This window comes from Equus quagga, chromosome 4, assembly GCF_021613505.1.
Source record: "Equus quagga isolate Etosha38 chromosome 4, UCLA_HA_Equagga_1.0, whole genome shotgun sequence".
Lineage (NCBI taxonomy): Eukaryota > Metazoa > Chordata > Mammalia > Perissodactyla > Equidae > Equus > Equus quagga.
In genome coordinates, this window is record NC_060270.1 from 108,586,324 (window position 1) to 108,604,574 (window position 18,251).

At 37.1% G+C, this 18,251-nt stretch overlaps 1 protein-coding gene across 1 annotated transcript in view; it reads left to right on the forward strand.

Annotated features, from left to right (window-relative positions):
* CERS6 (ceramide synthase 6) overlaps positions 1-18,251 on the forward strand; it is a 300,927-nt gene that overhangs the window by 77,985 nt on the left and 204,691 nt on the right. The window contains exon 2 of the mRNA XM_046658899.1: positions 8,196-8,301. Coding sequence (XP_046514855.1) covers positions 8,196-8,301 — 106 coding nt within the window. The remainder of the gene's footprint in view (positions 1-8,195; positions 8,302-18,251) is intronic.

Here is an 18,251-nt window from a genome sequence, read left to right on the forward strand (position 1 = left end):
TCTCAACAGAGGAGCCAGTGACTCTGTTAAAATATGTCAGTCACTTAGGTTTTCTTGTCAGAGTCCTGCAGTGGCTTCATGCCTCACTCACGGTGAAAACCAAAGTCCTTCAAATAGCCCACCTGGTGTGATGATGTAGCTGCCTGCTGCTCTCCAACCCCACTTTTCTCCTCTTGCTCTAATTAACTCCCCTCTAGCCTCATTGGCCTCTGGATATGACTGCAACATCTCAGTCATACTCCTTCCTCGGGGCCTTTGCCTTGACTGCTATTCCTTCCAGAATGTTCTTGGCCCGCTTATCTTCCTAGTTTATTTTCTTACCTCTTTCAGGAATCTGCTCACTTTCTCAGTGGCCTTCCCTGCTCAGTCTATTAAAAATTGCAAACTCACCTCATCCTTCTTAGCAGGCCTCATTTTTCTCTATACACTTTTACTGTTTGGTATAACATAATCACTTTATTTATTTTTTATCATCCCCATTAGAAGGTGAGCTCCATAAAAGCAGGGATTTTGTTCACTGCTGCATCCCCACCACTTAGAGCAGGGCTGGTGCATCATAGGTGCTCAGTGAGTTGTCTGTTAGTGAATCATTAAGCTATTTACCATTTTTCCCTATTAAAATAACAATACATGAAAATCTTTACATTTATGGCTTTTTTCCTTTGTTTGACAGATTTCCTTAGATAAATACCTAAAAGTAGGATTACTCAGTGAAAGCGTATGACTGTATCACAAATATTTTAACAATGCCTCTTTAATCAGCTTATCTTTTCTTTTTTTCGGGAAAGGGAAAAACATTCTTTTTATTAATAGATTATATTAGGATCAACTGGGTCTAAATTTTGTCTGAGCTGTCTACTTTAAGCTTTAAGACCTTGGACAGATCCTTTAACTTCTTTGAGATTTAGTTTATATTTTTGTAAAATGTGACTAATATTTACTTCAAAGAGTTGTGTTAGGCCAAGAAAAAGAGGATGAAACACTGCAAACCACTTGACACATAGTACCTCTCAGTAAATATGGCTCCTGGCTCCATACTGGCCTTCTTCCCACTAAATATTTGTCTCCTTGAAGCAGTTTTATCTTATGTAGGATTGTAGGATACACAGTCATACACATAGGCCTACTCACTCGGGTATATGCGCACATGTGCCTAAACACGCACCCACACATTAGCTCTCAAAATCCAATCTATACTGTTCTCTTAAGTTTTGAATTTTTAATACTTACTGTGATCCTAGCTATGGCATGCCCATTACTGATGAGTGTCGGAGTCTGTGGAAGGGCTGGTAGTCAAGCAGTGAGTTCAATCAATCACCTCTCCCCATTGTTTCTTTCTTGAATGTTCACTTGTCCATACCTACCTTTCTTTCCAGCACAGTCTGGAGTGGGACATGTATTATTTCTCATAATTAGATTTAAGTATTTCATCTGTTATTAATTGGTTGTGATTAATTTCAAAGACCTTCTAAGTACTTTTGTATTTATCAATATATTTGCCATTTCTGATGTTCTCCGTTTCATTCCTGAAGATTTAAGTTTCCCTCTGGCTTTGCTTCCTTCCAGCCTAAAGAACTTCCTTTAGGATTCTTGAAGTGGGAGTCTGGTGACAGCAAATTCTCTTAGTTTTCCTCTCACCTTCATTCTTTGAAGACTAGTTTTGCTAGACATAGAATTTTGGGGTGACAGTTTTTTGTTTTTGTTTTTGCTTCCAGCACTTTAAGGATATTGTTTTACTGTCATTTAGCCTCCATAATGTCTGGTGAGAAGTCCATTGTCTTTCAAATTATTGTTCCCTATAAATAATATGTCATTTTTGTCTGGTGACTTTTTAATATTTTCTATTTATCTTTGATTTTCATCAGTTTGACTATGATTTGTCTAGGTTTTCTTCATTTTTTTTTTTTTTTTTTGAGGAAGCTTAGCCCTGAGCTAACTACTGCCAATCCTCCTCTTTTTGCTGAGGAAGACTGGCCCTGAGCTAACATCCATGCCCATCTTCCTCTACTTTATATGTGGGACGCCTACCACAGCATGGTTTGCCAAGTGGTGCCATGTCCACATCCGGGATCCGAACCAGTGAACCCTGGGCCGCCAAGAAGTGGAACGTGTGAACTTAACCACTGCGCCACTGGGTCGGCCCCACAGGTTTTCTTCATTTTGAACTTATCTCTTTTTGAGGTTCTTGAGGTTCTTGAATCCATATGTTTTTTCTTTTATCAGATTTGAGAAATTGTAAACTATATTTTTTCTAATATTTTCTTCTTCTTCCCTACTGTGTCTCCTTTTTTTCCTGACACTCAAACTACCCAGGCATTAGACTTTTTGGAATTATTGCACAGGTCCTCAAAGTCTGTTTATTTTTCCTTTTTTTTTCTTTCTCTTTTTCAGGTTGCGTGGTTTCTATTGACTTATCTTTGAGTTCACTGAATGTCTTTGCACGTTTTTTCCCCTAAGAGTGGACGTATTTTCTTCACTCTTCATCAACATATTACATTGTATCCTGGATTTTGAAAGTTACATTTTGGAGATTCTGGATTTTTTTATATTGCTCTGGAAAGCATTGATGTTTTGTGTTAAGTGGCAATTTGCTTAGCTAGATGCAAATTGTAGCCTGTCGTGCCTGGAGTAGACAGTGGCCTCAGTCTCCTTTCAGTTCTTTAAACCTTAGCTCCTAGCTTCGTACAGTTTACCTTGTACATACAGCATTCACGGGTCAGCCAGAATCACGCTTAGTTTATACAGAGAATTAGGGGTTGGCTTCTCTGGCTTTTTCCCTTTCATGATTCTCTGGTAACTCTCTATTTTCCCCGGGCTCCTCCCCTGGTTCCTGCAGCTAGAAAGAGAGTGTGTTTTCCTATCAAAGTTTTATCTGCTGCTGTGATTGTCTGATCTCAGAGTAGAGCTGTGAAAATAAATAGATAAATAAATAAACAGACAGGGAGCTCGCTCTCTGCTGGTTTCTGCTCCAACTTTTGACTCATCTCCGAAGTCCGCTTGCTTTTATTCAGTCTCCAGAGCCCTCAGGAAGTTTTGTTTTGTTTTGTTCAGGGGAGTCGGGATGTTGTACAGAGTTTTGAAAGATGAAAAATCAATTTGCTGGGAGCTCGCTCCCCCACATCAAAAACAGAATACCCCTTGCAATTTTTTTTAATTGAAATCTTTATTGAGATCGTTATAGATTCACATGCAGTGGTTAGAAGTAATACACCAAAAGTCCACACTTTACCCAGCTTCCCCAATGATAACATTTTGTAAGACTATAGTATAATGTCACAGCCAGGATATTGATATGGATACAATCTCTTGAACCTCTTCAGATTTCCCTAGTTGTACTTGTACTCATTTGTGTGTGTGTGAGATTTCATTCTATACAATTTTATCACATGTAGGTTTGTGTGTCCACCACCCAGCCTTCCAACCACACTGTTTTGAAAAATTTAGGAAATGCTAGAATTAGAAAAGACTGAAAGTCTCTGGCCATGCTCCCCAATGAAGATGATTGCATAGTTTTATGTAATTAGAAATGACATTTGCCCTGTGAACATCTATTTTTTTTATTAGTCTCCTTTCCCATATTGCAGACATGTTTGAGTGCATTCATCACTCCATGTTTTGTGTGTGGCTTTAGCCACACCACAGCCCGGGGTTTACCTCAGTGCAGAGATGTTCAATTCATGTTTAAAATACAAATCCATGTTGCACAGTAGAATTGAAAAGTAGGAATGTCTTAGGTGTTTTCTCTGCTTTTAAATGGAGACTAGTATTTTTGAAAGCTTACATCCTTATTATATTTACTTTCAAATATGTTATTCTACATGAAAATACTTCATAGATGTTTGATCTTTTGACAGTGGTGTTGCTGCTTTTGATAAAAAAGTAATTAGGTGAGCGTTTCCTGGTAGAGGTAATCATCACAGCTTGAAAGTACGTATTTCCTTTCATCCATTCTATTTGTAGGTACTCTCATCTGGCCCCTCTCTGTCTCTGTCTCTCTTTTAAGACAACCCTTTTGAAAGGCATCGTTTGTGAACTTACTTCTGTTAGAGCTAGCACTGGAAAAGAAATTGTCCAGCTTTTCTCTAATGGATCATGACAGTAGGTGATAAAATTATGGTCATTGTGCCATGAGTTTTTTTTGTTGCCTAATACGCTCTCTGAAAAAAAAAAAATATGCCAGCAGTGATTCACAAATTCTTTGGAGAATGAACACAAACAAAATTTCTATATTTTCATCTACCTTATTAGGAAGATGAAGAGAGATTCTTCTCTCATTTGGGATTTGAAATTGTTTTCTGCCTATCTTGTGAAATTTTTTAAATCTAGGAAATTAAGTGTTTGGCTATCCATACTAGATAAGTTGAAAAGAGAACACCTAGTGAGGGGTTGGTGGAGCCTACGCAAGTTCTCTCTAGGGCAGCTTTGACTTCATGGGGACAATGGGAATTATAGAAATAGCTTCTCGTATCAGAGTGATCAGTCTTCTACCCTTTGAGTCCCAAACGAGGACCCTGAGTGGATGTGGATATTCAAGGGGTTTAAAATGTACAGCTTCTGTGGAAAAGATAGGAAGGGCACCTACCACTGTATTTTAGCTGGTTCATTCATTCATTCATTCATTCATCAAATATTCATTGATTGCCCACAGTATGCCAGGCATGTACATAAAATATTCTATGACATAGTAACTTATTCCAGAGAATTCAAGTGGTTTGATTTATTGTGCATACTCACCATGGGCCATTTAAATGTAGAGAGCGTCAACCTTTAAATTGACTTAAATTCTGTTAAATTTGTCTGTCACTCCTTGCACCCAATCCCTACCCCAAATCGTCAGAATTTGGAACTTAGCCTGTCTAGTTAATCAAGATGGGGAGCTGATGATAGCATTGACCTTCCTGGGAAAGAAATATGCCAACCTCTGCTTCCCTTCCCTTGGAGGCAGAGGCTTCTCACCTCTCTCACCTCTGCAAAGTGGAGGTGGTGATAATCTGGCCTCATCTGGCCAAGGGAGGATTAGATGAGCTCATGTGCCAGGCTCCAGAGATACAGACTTTCCCTAAAGCCATTCCTCCCTTCCTGGAGCCCACACGCATTAGGGAGAGGGACACACATGTTCATACCAACTATCCTGTGCTAAGTGTGAGCACAGCACGCTAGAGGGCCATGGGGATGGGTAGGGGAGCTGGAAAGATTTGGGCCCTGAGAGAAGACCAGGTGTGGATGAGCTTGCAACATGGTGGCATTGCTTGTGTGGACTCAGTGTGGATCCATCCCGGGCCTGGGGCTTGATGATGAGCGTCACTATAGTTTATTGTCCAAATGGGGACACTTTTTTAAAACAATTATTGTGGCAAGATATCAGACAGAGATGCTTTTGTCCATAAAGCTGGTGCCATTAATAATGATCCTGGGACAACCAGACTGTGAGGAAAAACTGAGGCAAGTGGTCATTCTACCTGATGACCCTTATCTTTTTCAGTTGCCTGTCTTGCTCTCTGGTATCTTCTTTTTTACTTGATACTTTTAGGACTTGTTGGATATACAAGACTTGATGCAGTGTAGTTGAAGCTGAGTGGGTTGCTGGGCCCAGAGAAGTCATGGAGTGTAATGCTATGGTGTGAAACCGTACACATGGCTCACATCAAAGATTTTAGACAAAGAGACCGTGTGACATTATGTTTTAACATATATATGTGTTTGTATACACATATAATTTATGTACATGTGTAATTATTACTATAATTTTTTACATATGAAGAGATTGAGGCACAGAGGGATTAATTTCTGTAGCTGGGGTTCCACAGCCAGATAGTAACAGAGATGATTCCAACGCTATCCTTTGGACACTGCTTTAAAAATCTGTTTACAGAGCGTCATGTTTATTTGATAATTTTGATTATCAAAATTTGATAAGTTTGGTGATCAATGGGTTTTCCTTTTTCAAGATGCTATTGCACTAGTTCTTGACATTTAGAGAAGAGTTTTTAAAAAGTGGTTTGAAGCTTAAAATGAGGAGAGAGGTGTGAAATGTTCTATTGTGCAACAGATGCTAAAAAAATTCTTGAATTCTTTGTAAGTTACTAGAGGATGATATCAAAGGTGGGGAAGTTGCTTTTGAGGAGATTCTGTTGACTGAATTTCTTGGCTGTCATACTGCCCCTCCCCACGTATTGTTGTGGGGCACACAGAGGAGGTCTGTTAGCTTGTCAACAGTACTCAAAATAATGGTAGCAACAATGAAAACATATTTACTGAAGATAGCCAGTTGATCAAATTTCTTGATTCTCTCTTGCATATACCCAGGCTCTGTTGCATATTCAGAGATGAAATGATCAGCCTCTGCATTTAGACTCTTCACTCTTTAGAAGAAAGAAGACCATGTGCTAGACCAGGAGGATGTTACAAGGATGATGATAACAAATTCCAAAAGGGAATTCGAACACAGTGTTTCAGAAGTTATGGGAATTGGGAACATGAGAGAGGGCTAGGGAAAAATCCAATGGGGAAGAGTAGAAGGCAACCATTGGAAAAGTTGATTTTGGCTTTTATGCCAAATTAATTTTGCTATTTTACCTTTTTTTTTTTTTCCCACTTTTACTGGACTTCATGTCTTTTCACATCCCTCATTATACCTTATGATGAAAAGGCAAGTTACCACAAAGCAGGAAAGAAGTTCTGGATTCTCTTCTGTGGTCATTACCCATCAAACTTCATTTCTTCCCACTAGCTACAACCATAGCTCCATGATTATTGTTCATAGTGAAGACCAGAGTTATTAGAAAAAGATTACACTTCTCTTTAAGAAGGTAGGAGAAGAGGCAATATACCTTAGAAAATTTTACATTAAAAAGAATTGAGAATGCAAATGTTTTGGGAAAAGTCCAGTTTCTAGAAGATTTATGTACTAGGAAAGGGTAGTTGTTCTTTCTTTCTAACTTTGTCCCAGAGGGCCCAGTGAAACAGGTATTATATTGCATTTTCCATGTATGTCTTTTCTAGTTTAGGCTTGCATGTACAGTATTCCATTTCCCTGTTTGAATAAATGTCTCCTCTTTAACTTGAAATAGAACCCAGTAGGACATTATGTGGTACTATGTATGCAAACTTCATTAGTCACACTTAAAAAAAAAATTCCTTCTTTGTCTGCTTTTCTTTAATCTTATCGACTATTATTAAAGAAGCTTCATGTAAGATTTACTCATGATCTGTTTTGTACATGTATCAATTGTTGCCTTTGGCCAGCATTAAATTAATTTGGGTAATACTTTCATATAATATTATGTTATTTTGTATTAGTAGAAAATATTAAATGTCACTACTGAAAAGAAATATTTATAGAACCTCATTTCCTGAACATTTAGTCTAAAACAACTCTTAAAGTTATAAATGCTTTTTCTTTTTAAAAGAGTTTTAGACATGTCACCATAGTTTTGGGGGCCTCATGCCCTCTGCCTGAACTCCTTCGATGCTTCATTCGCATATCAAACACAACCAGAAATCAAGCTAAATCTTCCCATTCTTCTTGACATAGCCATTTGCTTAGGATAAAAACAGTGCGGTTGATGTCTGAAATCATTTCAGACTTTTCAGCTTATCTGAGAAATCATGCTGTTTGACATTCTTCATTACTTCTTATGAGAAAAAAAGCAAATAACCACAAAGCAGAGAATTTTACAAATCCATGAGGAATTGGAGTTGCGTATAGCACACTTTGATTATAGAGACAAAAATGGCCAATTTTATGACTAGGGGTGATCAAAAACACACTCTACATGTGTAATCAGATGGTTAGTAAACACTTTCTCACAGTGAAAATATAACATGACTGTTGCTAGTCAGGCGTTAGTAAGGAGAGTATAAATTATATCACTTTAAAATCATGGTTCATTTTGTTTATATATCTTACTTATGCACTTATATTTGTCTTTGGATAGTTTTTTATCGTTCAGTTTCATTGGAACTTGAGGATCAGGAGGTTTAAATGTTTTAAAAGGATTTCTTTTTTACTGTTACTGCTGGGGGACTAAAGGAGAAGAAAAAAGTTGAACCTGCTTTATAGTTACCGACATTGGAATATTGGCAATGTCCACCCATAAAATCTTATCAGCACTTTATCGGGAAAATTGAGTAACATATAACTGGTAATAACTATAGAAAGAATAATTTCTGACCCCTTTTTTTTTTTTTTTAAGATTTGTAGCCAAACCATGTGCTATAGCCCTCAACATTCAGGCCAATGGACCACAAATTGCCCAGCCAAATGCCATTCTGGAAAAGGTCTTCACTGCGATTACAAAGGTATGATTGTCCTTTTCTGGGATGTGAATTGTCATGACCACCATTCTCAGTCTGCAGTCATTCAATCCCTTCTCTCCTGGCTTTGAGAACTAACTTGCCCAGCCTCATGCTGGAAGGCATACCTGTGGAAAGCATGCAAGCATTGTGATGAGACCAAAATGGGTGGAAGCTGAAGAAATGTGGGCATGTTTGAGACCTGTTTGTTTACTCTCCAGTTGATTTCGAAAGCTATCTGGGAAGAAGTCTAGATTAGATAGTTATTAGTCTCATTCCGTGCCTCTTTTAATCTGACATGACATGAAGCACTATGTAAAACAGTTGGATGGCACTTTGCGGAGGTGAGTGGGTAGAGCTGAGGAATGTAAATAATGTATGTGTGAGAAAAAGTGCCCGTTTGCTTTTAGCATCATCCGTATGTTCTAGCAGTTGTGAGACATAGACAAATGTGCACAAAAAGGGGAATAATTGAAGGAGAGAAGAGTTGCAATGTGAAGGAGTAAAGAACAAAGGTCAGGATAGTTCTAAGTTATAGATTCACTGTGGAGAAAGTAGGAGAGGAGGTATTCACTCTCATGAGAGTTAAAGTCCAAGCCAAGAGTGGAGAGAGGAGAGCAGGGGAGGGGAGGGAGAAGAGATGGGGAAAGGTTGCCCCACCCCCTCTCCAGCTGATAGCTCCATGAGAAAAAACGGGGAGGAAAAAGACCAAAGTCCAAAACCCAAGTCTAAGGCTGTGAGAAAATAAAGCAAATCACAGTCTCCAAATGCCTTTTCTTATATCTTTCTCTTATCTTACTCTTGCATGGACAAGAAGAAAAGAACAGAAGTGTAACATTCTATGAGAAGTATTGTGTATTTGTGTATTAAATGGTTGGTTCATTTTCCCTCTTTGGTTTTTCTGGGAGAGTTACTCACGCGTTTAAGATGTGATTTGACAATGTTAACCAAATTTTATTCCTTTTTTAGAATTGTGTTGCTAACCATTTATTTCACTTGTCTCTTGTCTTAAAACCATTAATTCCAATATTCAAACACTTTTTAAAAAATTTTATGGTCTTTACTTCTGCCAAAATTCTCTAGGGTTTTTCCCTCTATTCTTTTAAAAATAGTATATTTTTCCTGGAAAAGTGGAATAAAGCACCAGGTGTTTTTTAGATCTCTGCTAGGAAGGAGAGAAGAGTGAGTGGCATTTGAGGAAGAGCTCTTCTGCTAGTTTTGTGGGATGATTTTAGATTGCCAAATTCCACCCTGAAGGGACACATATACTACAGTATTTAAAGGAAGAAAATAATAGGAAAAAACTTGCATTTTTGTTCAACATGTCAATTTGCTGCAGTGAAACACCTTTTTCCCTCTAAAAGAGCAGATGTGTAGGGAGTTGTCAGGTTAATTTTTTAACGTGATTACAACACATTTGTATTTATCTTGTGAATTACTCTAAAGGCATAATAAAATGAGTTTTCTACCCAAATATTATGCCTCCCTTTAGAAATCCTGCAGTGAACATTTTATTTCCCTTGCCTTATGTTTATTATGGTTACTGGCGAAATTTCTTCTATAAAGGTAATAAAAGGATTTTGCAGCCAGGTTGACTGCTCTGGAGAATACTTGCTGCTAGCTACTTTAATGATCAGATTCTTTTAGTTTCCACAGTGATTCTTTTGAAAATTTTCACATGATTAAAGCAGAAGCCTCATGTTTTAAATATAAATGCAGCAAAGTTGGAACTGTTTTTCCTTGAATTCTTTGTAGTTCTCCAGTGTTATTTGTGATATAAGAAAGTAGCAAGTCAGTTGACTGGAATAGAAGTAGCAGGACTTGGGGCGTTTGAACAGTGTCTGTATGTATTGGAGTGATCATTCAGCATTCTGGCCTTAACCATGCTTTCAAGTGACCTTTGATGAAGGCCATGATTATCATCTTTCAGATGTGTAGGGATGTACCCTCAAAACTTACTACTTACAGGCCTAGCTACGTAATTTGTGGGGACCAGCGCAGAATGAAAATCTGGGGACCCTTGTTCAAAAAGCATGAAAAAAGGAGCCATTAAAAACATAGAAATATAAAGCTTTTCCCTTTCTGCCGTTGTCTCTCTCCTCTCTTGTCCTGTCAAGGTGTTATTTTATTTGCTATTTAATGTCATGCTCCCTGAGGCATGGGGATACTCATGGGGCAAGTACAGACCCTCACAAGTGCCTGGGGACCCCACTCTGACTTAAGGCACACACAACCCACTGGCTGGCTATTGGGCTGACATGCCATGCCTTGACCAAGGCAGAGGAGTTGAGGGTAGCTTCTCCCTTTCCATGGCCCTATTGCCCTAACCCGTGGTGGATAGGTGACCTCTAAGTGTATTGAAATCTCTGTGCCAGGACACACTAGGTATCCGGTTTGGGGGTGGGCAAGACGCTTATCTCCACTGAGTCACCTTCCAAATGCACTGAGGTGCTGCCTGCCCATGGTGCAGATGGCTGCCCCCGTGCCCCACCTTGAGAGACCATGGGGTGTGCACACCCAACCCAGCCCTTTCTATGCTTGCACCCAGGGTAGCAGCAGTCACTAGGCAGCAGTGGGAAGGGAAAGGCTGGCAGGACCTGAGGAGCCAGGGAATTAGGTTACCCAGAACTTGTTTAGGGGAAGTGGTAGGACTGTGTGTGAGCCAAGACTCCAAGCCTCTGACACATGCTTCCGCATTCCATTGGACTTCACATTCAGAACACAATTTCCGTAACAAAAGTATTAAGAATTTTAAGATAGCAACCACAGAACTTTAAACCCCAAGTGTGGGCCCTTCTGAATGTGTGACTGCACTAGTCACATGCCCTGACTATGTAGTTCTCATCTGTGAAATTAGCTGATAAATTTGAACCCCTTTATATTCTTCAGCAGTGTTTCCTCTTGAGGTAACATCTGTGTGTCTGTCTCTCTCACTCCCTCCCCCCCCCAATTCTAAAATTTAATAAACATTTCAGAGAATCTACCCCTGTTGCAAAATAATTAGACGCATTGATTTTTTGAGTCAGTCAGACCTGAGTTGTATATTGGAACATCGGCTGTGCTGCCTCCTGCCATTGTGGCCTTAGGCTGTAAGTCTGTCGGTTAGTAAATGAGGGGGAAGCTGTTTGGGCCAGGGGTTCCCACACTTTGCATTAGGATCACCTGAGGAGTTAGAAGCAGATTGCTGCATCCTGTTTTAGAGATTCTGATTCAGCAGACTTGGGATGGGGCTCAAGAACCTGCAACTATGGGTTGTCGCACTCATTCAAATGAACAGAATGATTATTTTTCTTTAGTGGGTATTTCTGAGTTCACGTGTCTTAACTGATTTATCCAGAATTATCTAGGCATATATATTCTTAACTTCTGAGGATTCTCCTGCCATATTATTTACATGTATCTAAAATCCCAACTACTTCGCTTTTTAAATCAAATCAGTTCCTGAGCCATTGAGTTGTTGATGCAAATAATCCACAACCAATCTATAAGTGAAAATTGGGGTGAGTTTATTCTGAGCTAGATTTGAGGACTAGCTTAGCTTGGGGCCTTCCTTCCCGAAGGAAGGAAGGGCACCAAAGAAGTGGGGTGTACAGAGTGGTTATATACCCTCAAAGAGTATGTTTCACATATGATTGAAATGTTCCTTTTACAATAGTCACCAGAGATTGCTCTCTCAGCACAGCGATTGATGGACACACCAGGTAGTAGGTCTGCTGTCTTGGTGGACACAGCAGGAAGCAGATCTGTTGTCTCCAAGGGGTGGTCACAGGTGAGCTGGGTGGTCACAGTGTGGGTGCAGCAATCAATTCCTAGCCTAAGGAGAGATGCTTATCCTTAAGGAAATGCTAGTATGGGGGAAGTTGCACCTTTATCTTAAGGGCATTTGTTCTTGCCTTTGGGACATAGCAAATGCTTAAATCAGATATTCAATGCATGCTCAGCGGCCATGTCAGGACCTTTTGGACAAACAAAGTCAGGCTGAATTAGGTTTACACCAAATGGCTTCCTCATATACTCCAATATATCCTATTGCTTGCCATTTGTTTGTCAGAGGGAAGAATATATGTCAGCTATGAAACCAGGTTTTGTGATCCAGAGAAATCATGTCATAATCTACTTTTGGTATGTTTCACTATATTTTAGAAATTACAGGCAGATTTCCTATAATTTGTTCTCCCTCATTCTCCTCCTATGCCTGTCTCCTTTCTTTCCTTTTCCCTCCCAGTACTGATTAGAGTTAAGGTTATTAAAATTAACTTAGATATTTCTAGTATAAAAATGTCTATATAAGTCAGCATTATTTCTTTCTTTCCCTGGAAATGTTTAAAAAAAGAAACTTTATGAGGAACAATAAAAAATACCAATAATAAAACATAAACACAAAAAAAGAAAGAAAAAGGAAAATCTCACAAACTCTATTTTTGGCAAACTTGGAGATAGGTTTCTCTGGATTTCAAAATATCTATAAAGGCTAACAAAAACGGCTGGGGTTGGGCGGAAGCCAAGTAGGAGGAAGTGAAAAGGATGAAGTGTGCATGGAGGGCTCAGGGGGGCTAGATTTTAGGAAAAACAGCTCCTGAAGCCAAGGGAGACAAAAGCTCTCTCCACTGTTTGCAGCACTAGGTAGAGGAACTGGTGAGCAAGGCTGGCAGGTGCACTCCTGGACTCAGTTTAATTCAGAGAAGCAGAGGAGATACACAGAAAGCGACACGGATGGCACATTTGTAGAAAGCAGTCCACCTGGGTGGCAACTACACTACAAGAGAACTCTCCCTGCTCCCCATAACACTAGGGGCTGGTCAAGAAAATCCAACTCATTCAATAATGAGTAATGAAGAAGGAAGCCACCCAGCATCAAAGCGAAGACAAAGAAACTATAGCAATGCTTATTAACAAAAATTGTCACTAGAAAAATGAGGCCACATGGCAAATGAAAATTGTGATCAAATATTTTATCATAAATTTAAAAGAAGAATGAAGCAATAACTCTGTGAAGGAAGACCACACACAAAAAAAATATAAGAGCTAAAGAAAAAAATAGTTGGTTAATAGGAAGAGATGCAATGTGAGTTGGTAGGTTCAGGAAAAAAGTACTAAAACCATCACAGAAATGAAGACAAAACTGGAAAGAACATAGGAGACACTAGACACTGCAGAAAACTCAGCAAGGAACATGGGAGATAAAAATCATAAAACTGAATTAAGTGAAACAAAAAAAAAGCTACAAATAATTAGATATAAAAGCCAAAACGGTCTAGCATCTGCATAATTGGAATCACTTAAGGAAAAGCAAGGTAGAATAAATATTGAAAGATATAATTCAAGAAAATTTTGCTAAATAAGTGCAGATTTACTTTAACATGTTAGTGAAAATGTAGTAAAAATTGACGTAAGAAGTCTAACACCAAGATTTATATTAAAATTATTAGACTTGAAAAATGAAAGAAATAACTCTTTGAGTAGCCAAGTAAAGATCGAATCACTTATTTAGGAAAAAATATCAGCATGACTTTATATGTTCTCTATAACAAAATTCAACAGAACAATATTTCCAATATTTTCAAGGAAAATGTGGACTAAGAATTTTGTATTTAGCTAATTTTATTTTTTTACTGCTGAAGACTAACAGATTTAAACATGCAAAAATTTGGGGGATTGTTCCCAAGAGTCTTTCCTGAAGAAACTATTAACTCATTAATTTCAGCCAACCAAGAGATAACTGGGAATGTTGGTGAGTTTCTAGTATATTTAAACTGTCAAACTAAGCTGGAAGGAAATGTGAGGATTAGGATGACAGAGCAGAATCTGAACATTAAATGCTCTCACAATGTAGAAATGTACAACTAACAGTAGTTTAGAGGGAGGGAAAAGAAGGTGGGAGGCAGAGTAAATTCACTAATTGCTCCTAGTAGCTAGGAGTCAAAACATATCAGTTTAAGCAGCCAAATTGAGTCATAGAAGTGCAGCATATTTAACAATACAAGAGTAAACTCTAGGAAGATAAAATTATTGACTAATATTGGGTGGAGGAGGAAAAGGAAATACACTAGTTTTAAATATTGCTCATGTGGAATTGTTACTGGATGAAAAACAGAAGTGTATTATGGTTATATGGATAACCACTAGAATAAAAAGTACCCACAAAAAGGAAGGAAAATAAAACAATCTATATTTGGTTTGATAAAATAAAAATTTTTTAAAATTTTTAAAAAATTATCAAAACATAAAGCAAAACATAATTAATGTGAGGGAACTATAAGCAAGCTTATCAGTTATATCAATACATAAAAATGAGTTTGACTCATCTAATAAAAAATAGTTCAGGTTTGGGTCACCGAAGTCATAAGAGATCTCTTCAGATAAAGTAATTACAAATATTGAAAATAGGAGTATGAGTAATGTTATACAAGCAAATGTAAATAATAAAGGAAGTAGGGTTTCTATTTTTATGTAAAACTGGGATTCAGGCAAAAAAGGATTAAATGAAATGAAGAATTGGCTTTTTATTGCTAAAGGATACAATTCACAATGAAGACAAAATAGTTATGAATATATATGCATTGAATAACATTGTATCCACATTCTAATAAAAAAGAATGAAATAAGAAATAATTTAATAGTAAGAAATTTTAATTTACCTCTGTGTCATGACAGATCAAGCAGACAAAAACTATAACAGAATATAGAAATTCTAAGAAGCATAATTAATGAGTAAGATCTAAGAGGTATATTTAGAACCTTATATTCTGAACATAGAGACTATATTTTTTTAAGTGTCTATTAAATATTTACAAAAATTGACCATTTATTATATACAAAATGCTAATAAATTTCAAAAACAGGCACAATTTAATAATACTAGAAATCAGAAAAGAGAAAGCCTCTTGCCTTCTTAATCAACTTTTGTGTAAAAATACAATTTTACAACATTTGGAAAACAGCGATGATGAAAGTGCTACTCCTATGTATTAGGCCAAAGCAGTGCTAAGATGAAAACTCACACACACATATATATATAAATAGCTAACCACTTACTTAAACAGTAGAAGGAGAACAAAAAATTAAGGAAGGCAAGCAGAAGGAAGAAATTCATAAAGATAAATGCAGAAATTGAGTGAGGAAAACTACCAAATTGAAAATTAATCCAAAAGTAGCTTTTCTGTTTAATTTTCTTTTTTTACAGAAAGTCACCTAATCCAATAAAGGAAAAAAAGGCACAAATTCACGACATAATAATTAATTACATAGTAATCAGCAGTCACAGAAATGGAGGATAATAAAAAGGATATATTTCTATTAACATGGCAGATAAAATATAAAAACATGGATAAAGTGTAAATTATTCCAGAAAAATATAATTTACCGACTATAATTTGTTTGATAAGTGTGTATATGTATGTGTGTATGTGTGTGTATGTATGAAGATCAAAATCAAAAAGCTAAACTGCAAAAAGTACAAAGCTCAGATGCTCTCATAAGAAAGTTCTAACACAGCCTCTTAAGAGCAGATAATTCCAATGCTATTTTAAACTATATCAAAGCATAGAAAATTCAGAAAACCATCCAAATTCTCTTTTTATGAAGCAATAAAACATTAATATCAAAGTCTGAAAAAGATTTCACCAAAAAATAAGACTAGAGACCAATTGTACTTATTAATATTGAAAAATCGCAAATAAAAAATTAGCAAATGGAACAGAGCAGCACATTAAAAGAATTATTCATCATCACCAAATAGGGTTCGTTTTGGAATCCGAGTCCTTCCCTGTCTTCAGTGTTAAAAGATTTATTTATATAATTTATCATATTAATTGATCTAGGGAGAAAAAGTACATGATCATCTCCATGGAAGCTGAAATCTAACATAATTTTGGTTAAAATAAAATTATCTAACTAGGGATAGGTAGTTTCCTTTCCATGATAAATACATTTGTATATCCGCCCCAGATCTGGCGTTTGCTTAGTGAGAATCATAGCAATATTTCCACTGAAGTCTGGAACAGATAAGGATGCTTGTTATAACCACTGTTCTCCATTGTGCTAAGTTGTACACTGAATTAGCAAACAGATAAGAGAAAGAAAATAAAGGCATAAAAATAAGGAAGGAAGAGGTAAAGCTATTGCTCTGTGAAGATTTCTTCATTCATTCAAGAACTATTTATTGAGTCCCTACTATATTCTAGGTATTTGTGAAAAAAGATACTAGAAATTTCCCTTGTTTATAGAGTTTACGTTCCAGTAATATGCTATTATATGACTGTATAGCAGGAAAATTAAAGGAATCAAGTGAAAAACTACCACAAACAATATGAAATGTTATTGCAAAATTAGTACCTATATATATATGCAAACTAAAGTAGTTAGAAGATAGAAGAAAATTCCTTACAATAAAAACCGAAATGATAATATCCTAGGAATAAATATAACAAGGATGTGCAAGGCATGTGAGGAAAACTTTCAAACACTTTGGAAAGACACAAAAGACAAATTGAGTAAAGATATTAGTTCACTCTATATTAATTTAAGAACTTGGTATAATCTCATTTAAAATACCAATAGACCATTTTTAAATTTTGAAACTAGACAAGCCAATTCTAAATTTCATAAAGAAAAGTAAATAAAGATAGCTGAGTAAGCTAACTATATGTACTGGCACATGAGCAATAGAACAATGGAAGAAAGCATTTGATTTCTCATGAGGAGGTGAACAATGGTACCAGGCTATCTGGGTAGCCATTTGGAAAGAAAGTTAGATTCATACCTCCCACTGTATACCAGGATATATTCCAAATGCAATCACTATTGAATGTAAAAATCAAATCTGTGAATGTATTACAATCAAGACTATAAATGTGAGAGAATTTCTTGAACATTTGGGGTAGGGAAGGCTTTTCTAATTATGACCCCAGTTCAGAAGCTGTAACAGAAAAGATTGATAAATTCCTGTTTTTTAAACACTTACACAAGTGAAAAACACCATAAGCTAATTCTAAAACAAATAGACTTTGGTACAAAGTGTGCAACCTATGGTACAGGTTTAATCACCTTAATAAATGAAGAAATTCTACAAATCAGTAAAGAAAATACCTACAAATCAAGGAAAAAATGTGCAATAGATATGAAAAGACTGTTCATAAAAAGTAAGTACAGATGTATTTTAAGACACATGAAAAGATGCTTCTCATAAAAAGAGAAAATCAAATTAAAAATATAATGAGGGGCTGGCCCCGTGGCCGAGTGGTTAAGTTCGCGCGCTCCGCTGCAGGCGGCCCAGTGTTTCATTGGTTCGAATCCTGGGCGAGGACATGGCACTGCTCATCAAACCACGCTGAGGCAGCGTCCCACATGCCACAACTAGAAGGGCCCACGACGAAGAATATACAACTATGTACTGGGGGGCTTTGGGGAGAAAAATGAAAAAAATAAAATCTTTAAAAAATATAATGAGATACTACTTTCTTTTTGTGTGTCTGTGAGGAAGATTGGCCTGAACTAACATCTGTGCCAATCTTTCTCTATTTTATGTGGGATGCTACGACAGCATGGCTTTACCACGAGTGTTAGGTCCACGCTTGGAATCCGAACCTGCGAACTGTGGGCTGCCAAGGCGGAGTGGGCGAACTTAACTACTACGCTACTGGGCCGGCCCCGAGATACTACTTTTTATATATTAGACTGGAAAAAAATGGAAAAGTCTGATAACCTACTCTTTTGAGGAGGCTTTGGGAAATGGGCATTCTTGCTTGTGAGAGTATATATTGGTAAAATCATTCATGAGGGTAGTTTTTTAATGTCTAAATAAATTGAAGTTGCATAGACTTTGATTTCCAATGTTCGCTTTCAACATTTTATCCCTGTATATATGCTTGTATAAAATGACCCAGGGCGAGGTTATTTATTGCAGCATTGTTTTTAGTAGCAGAAGTGTGGGAGCTTCTAAAATGTCCATTAATCGG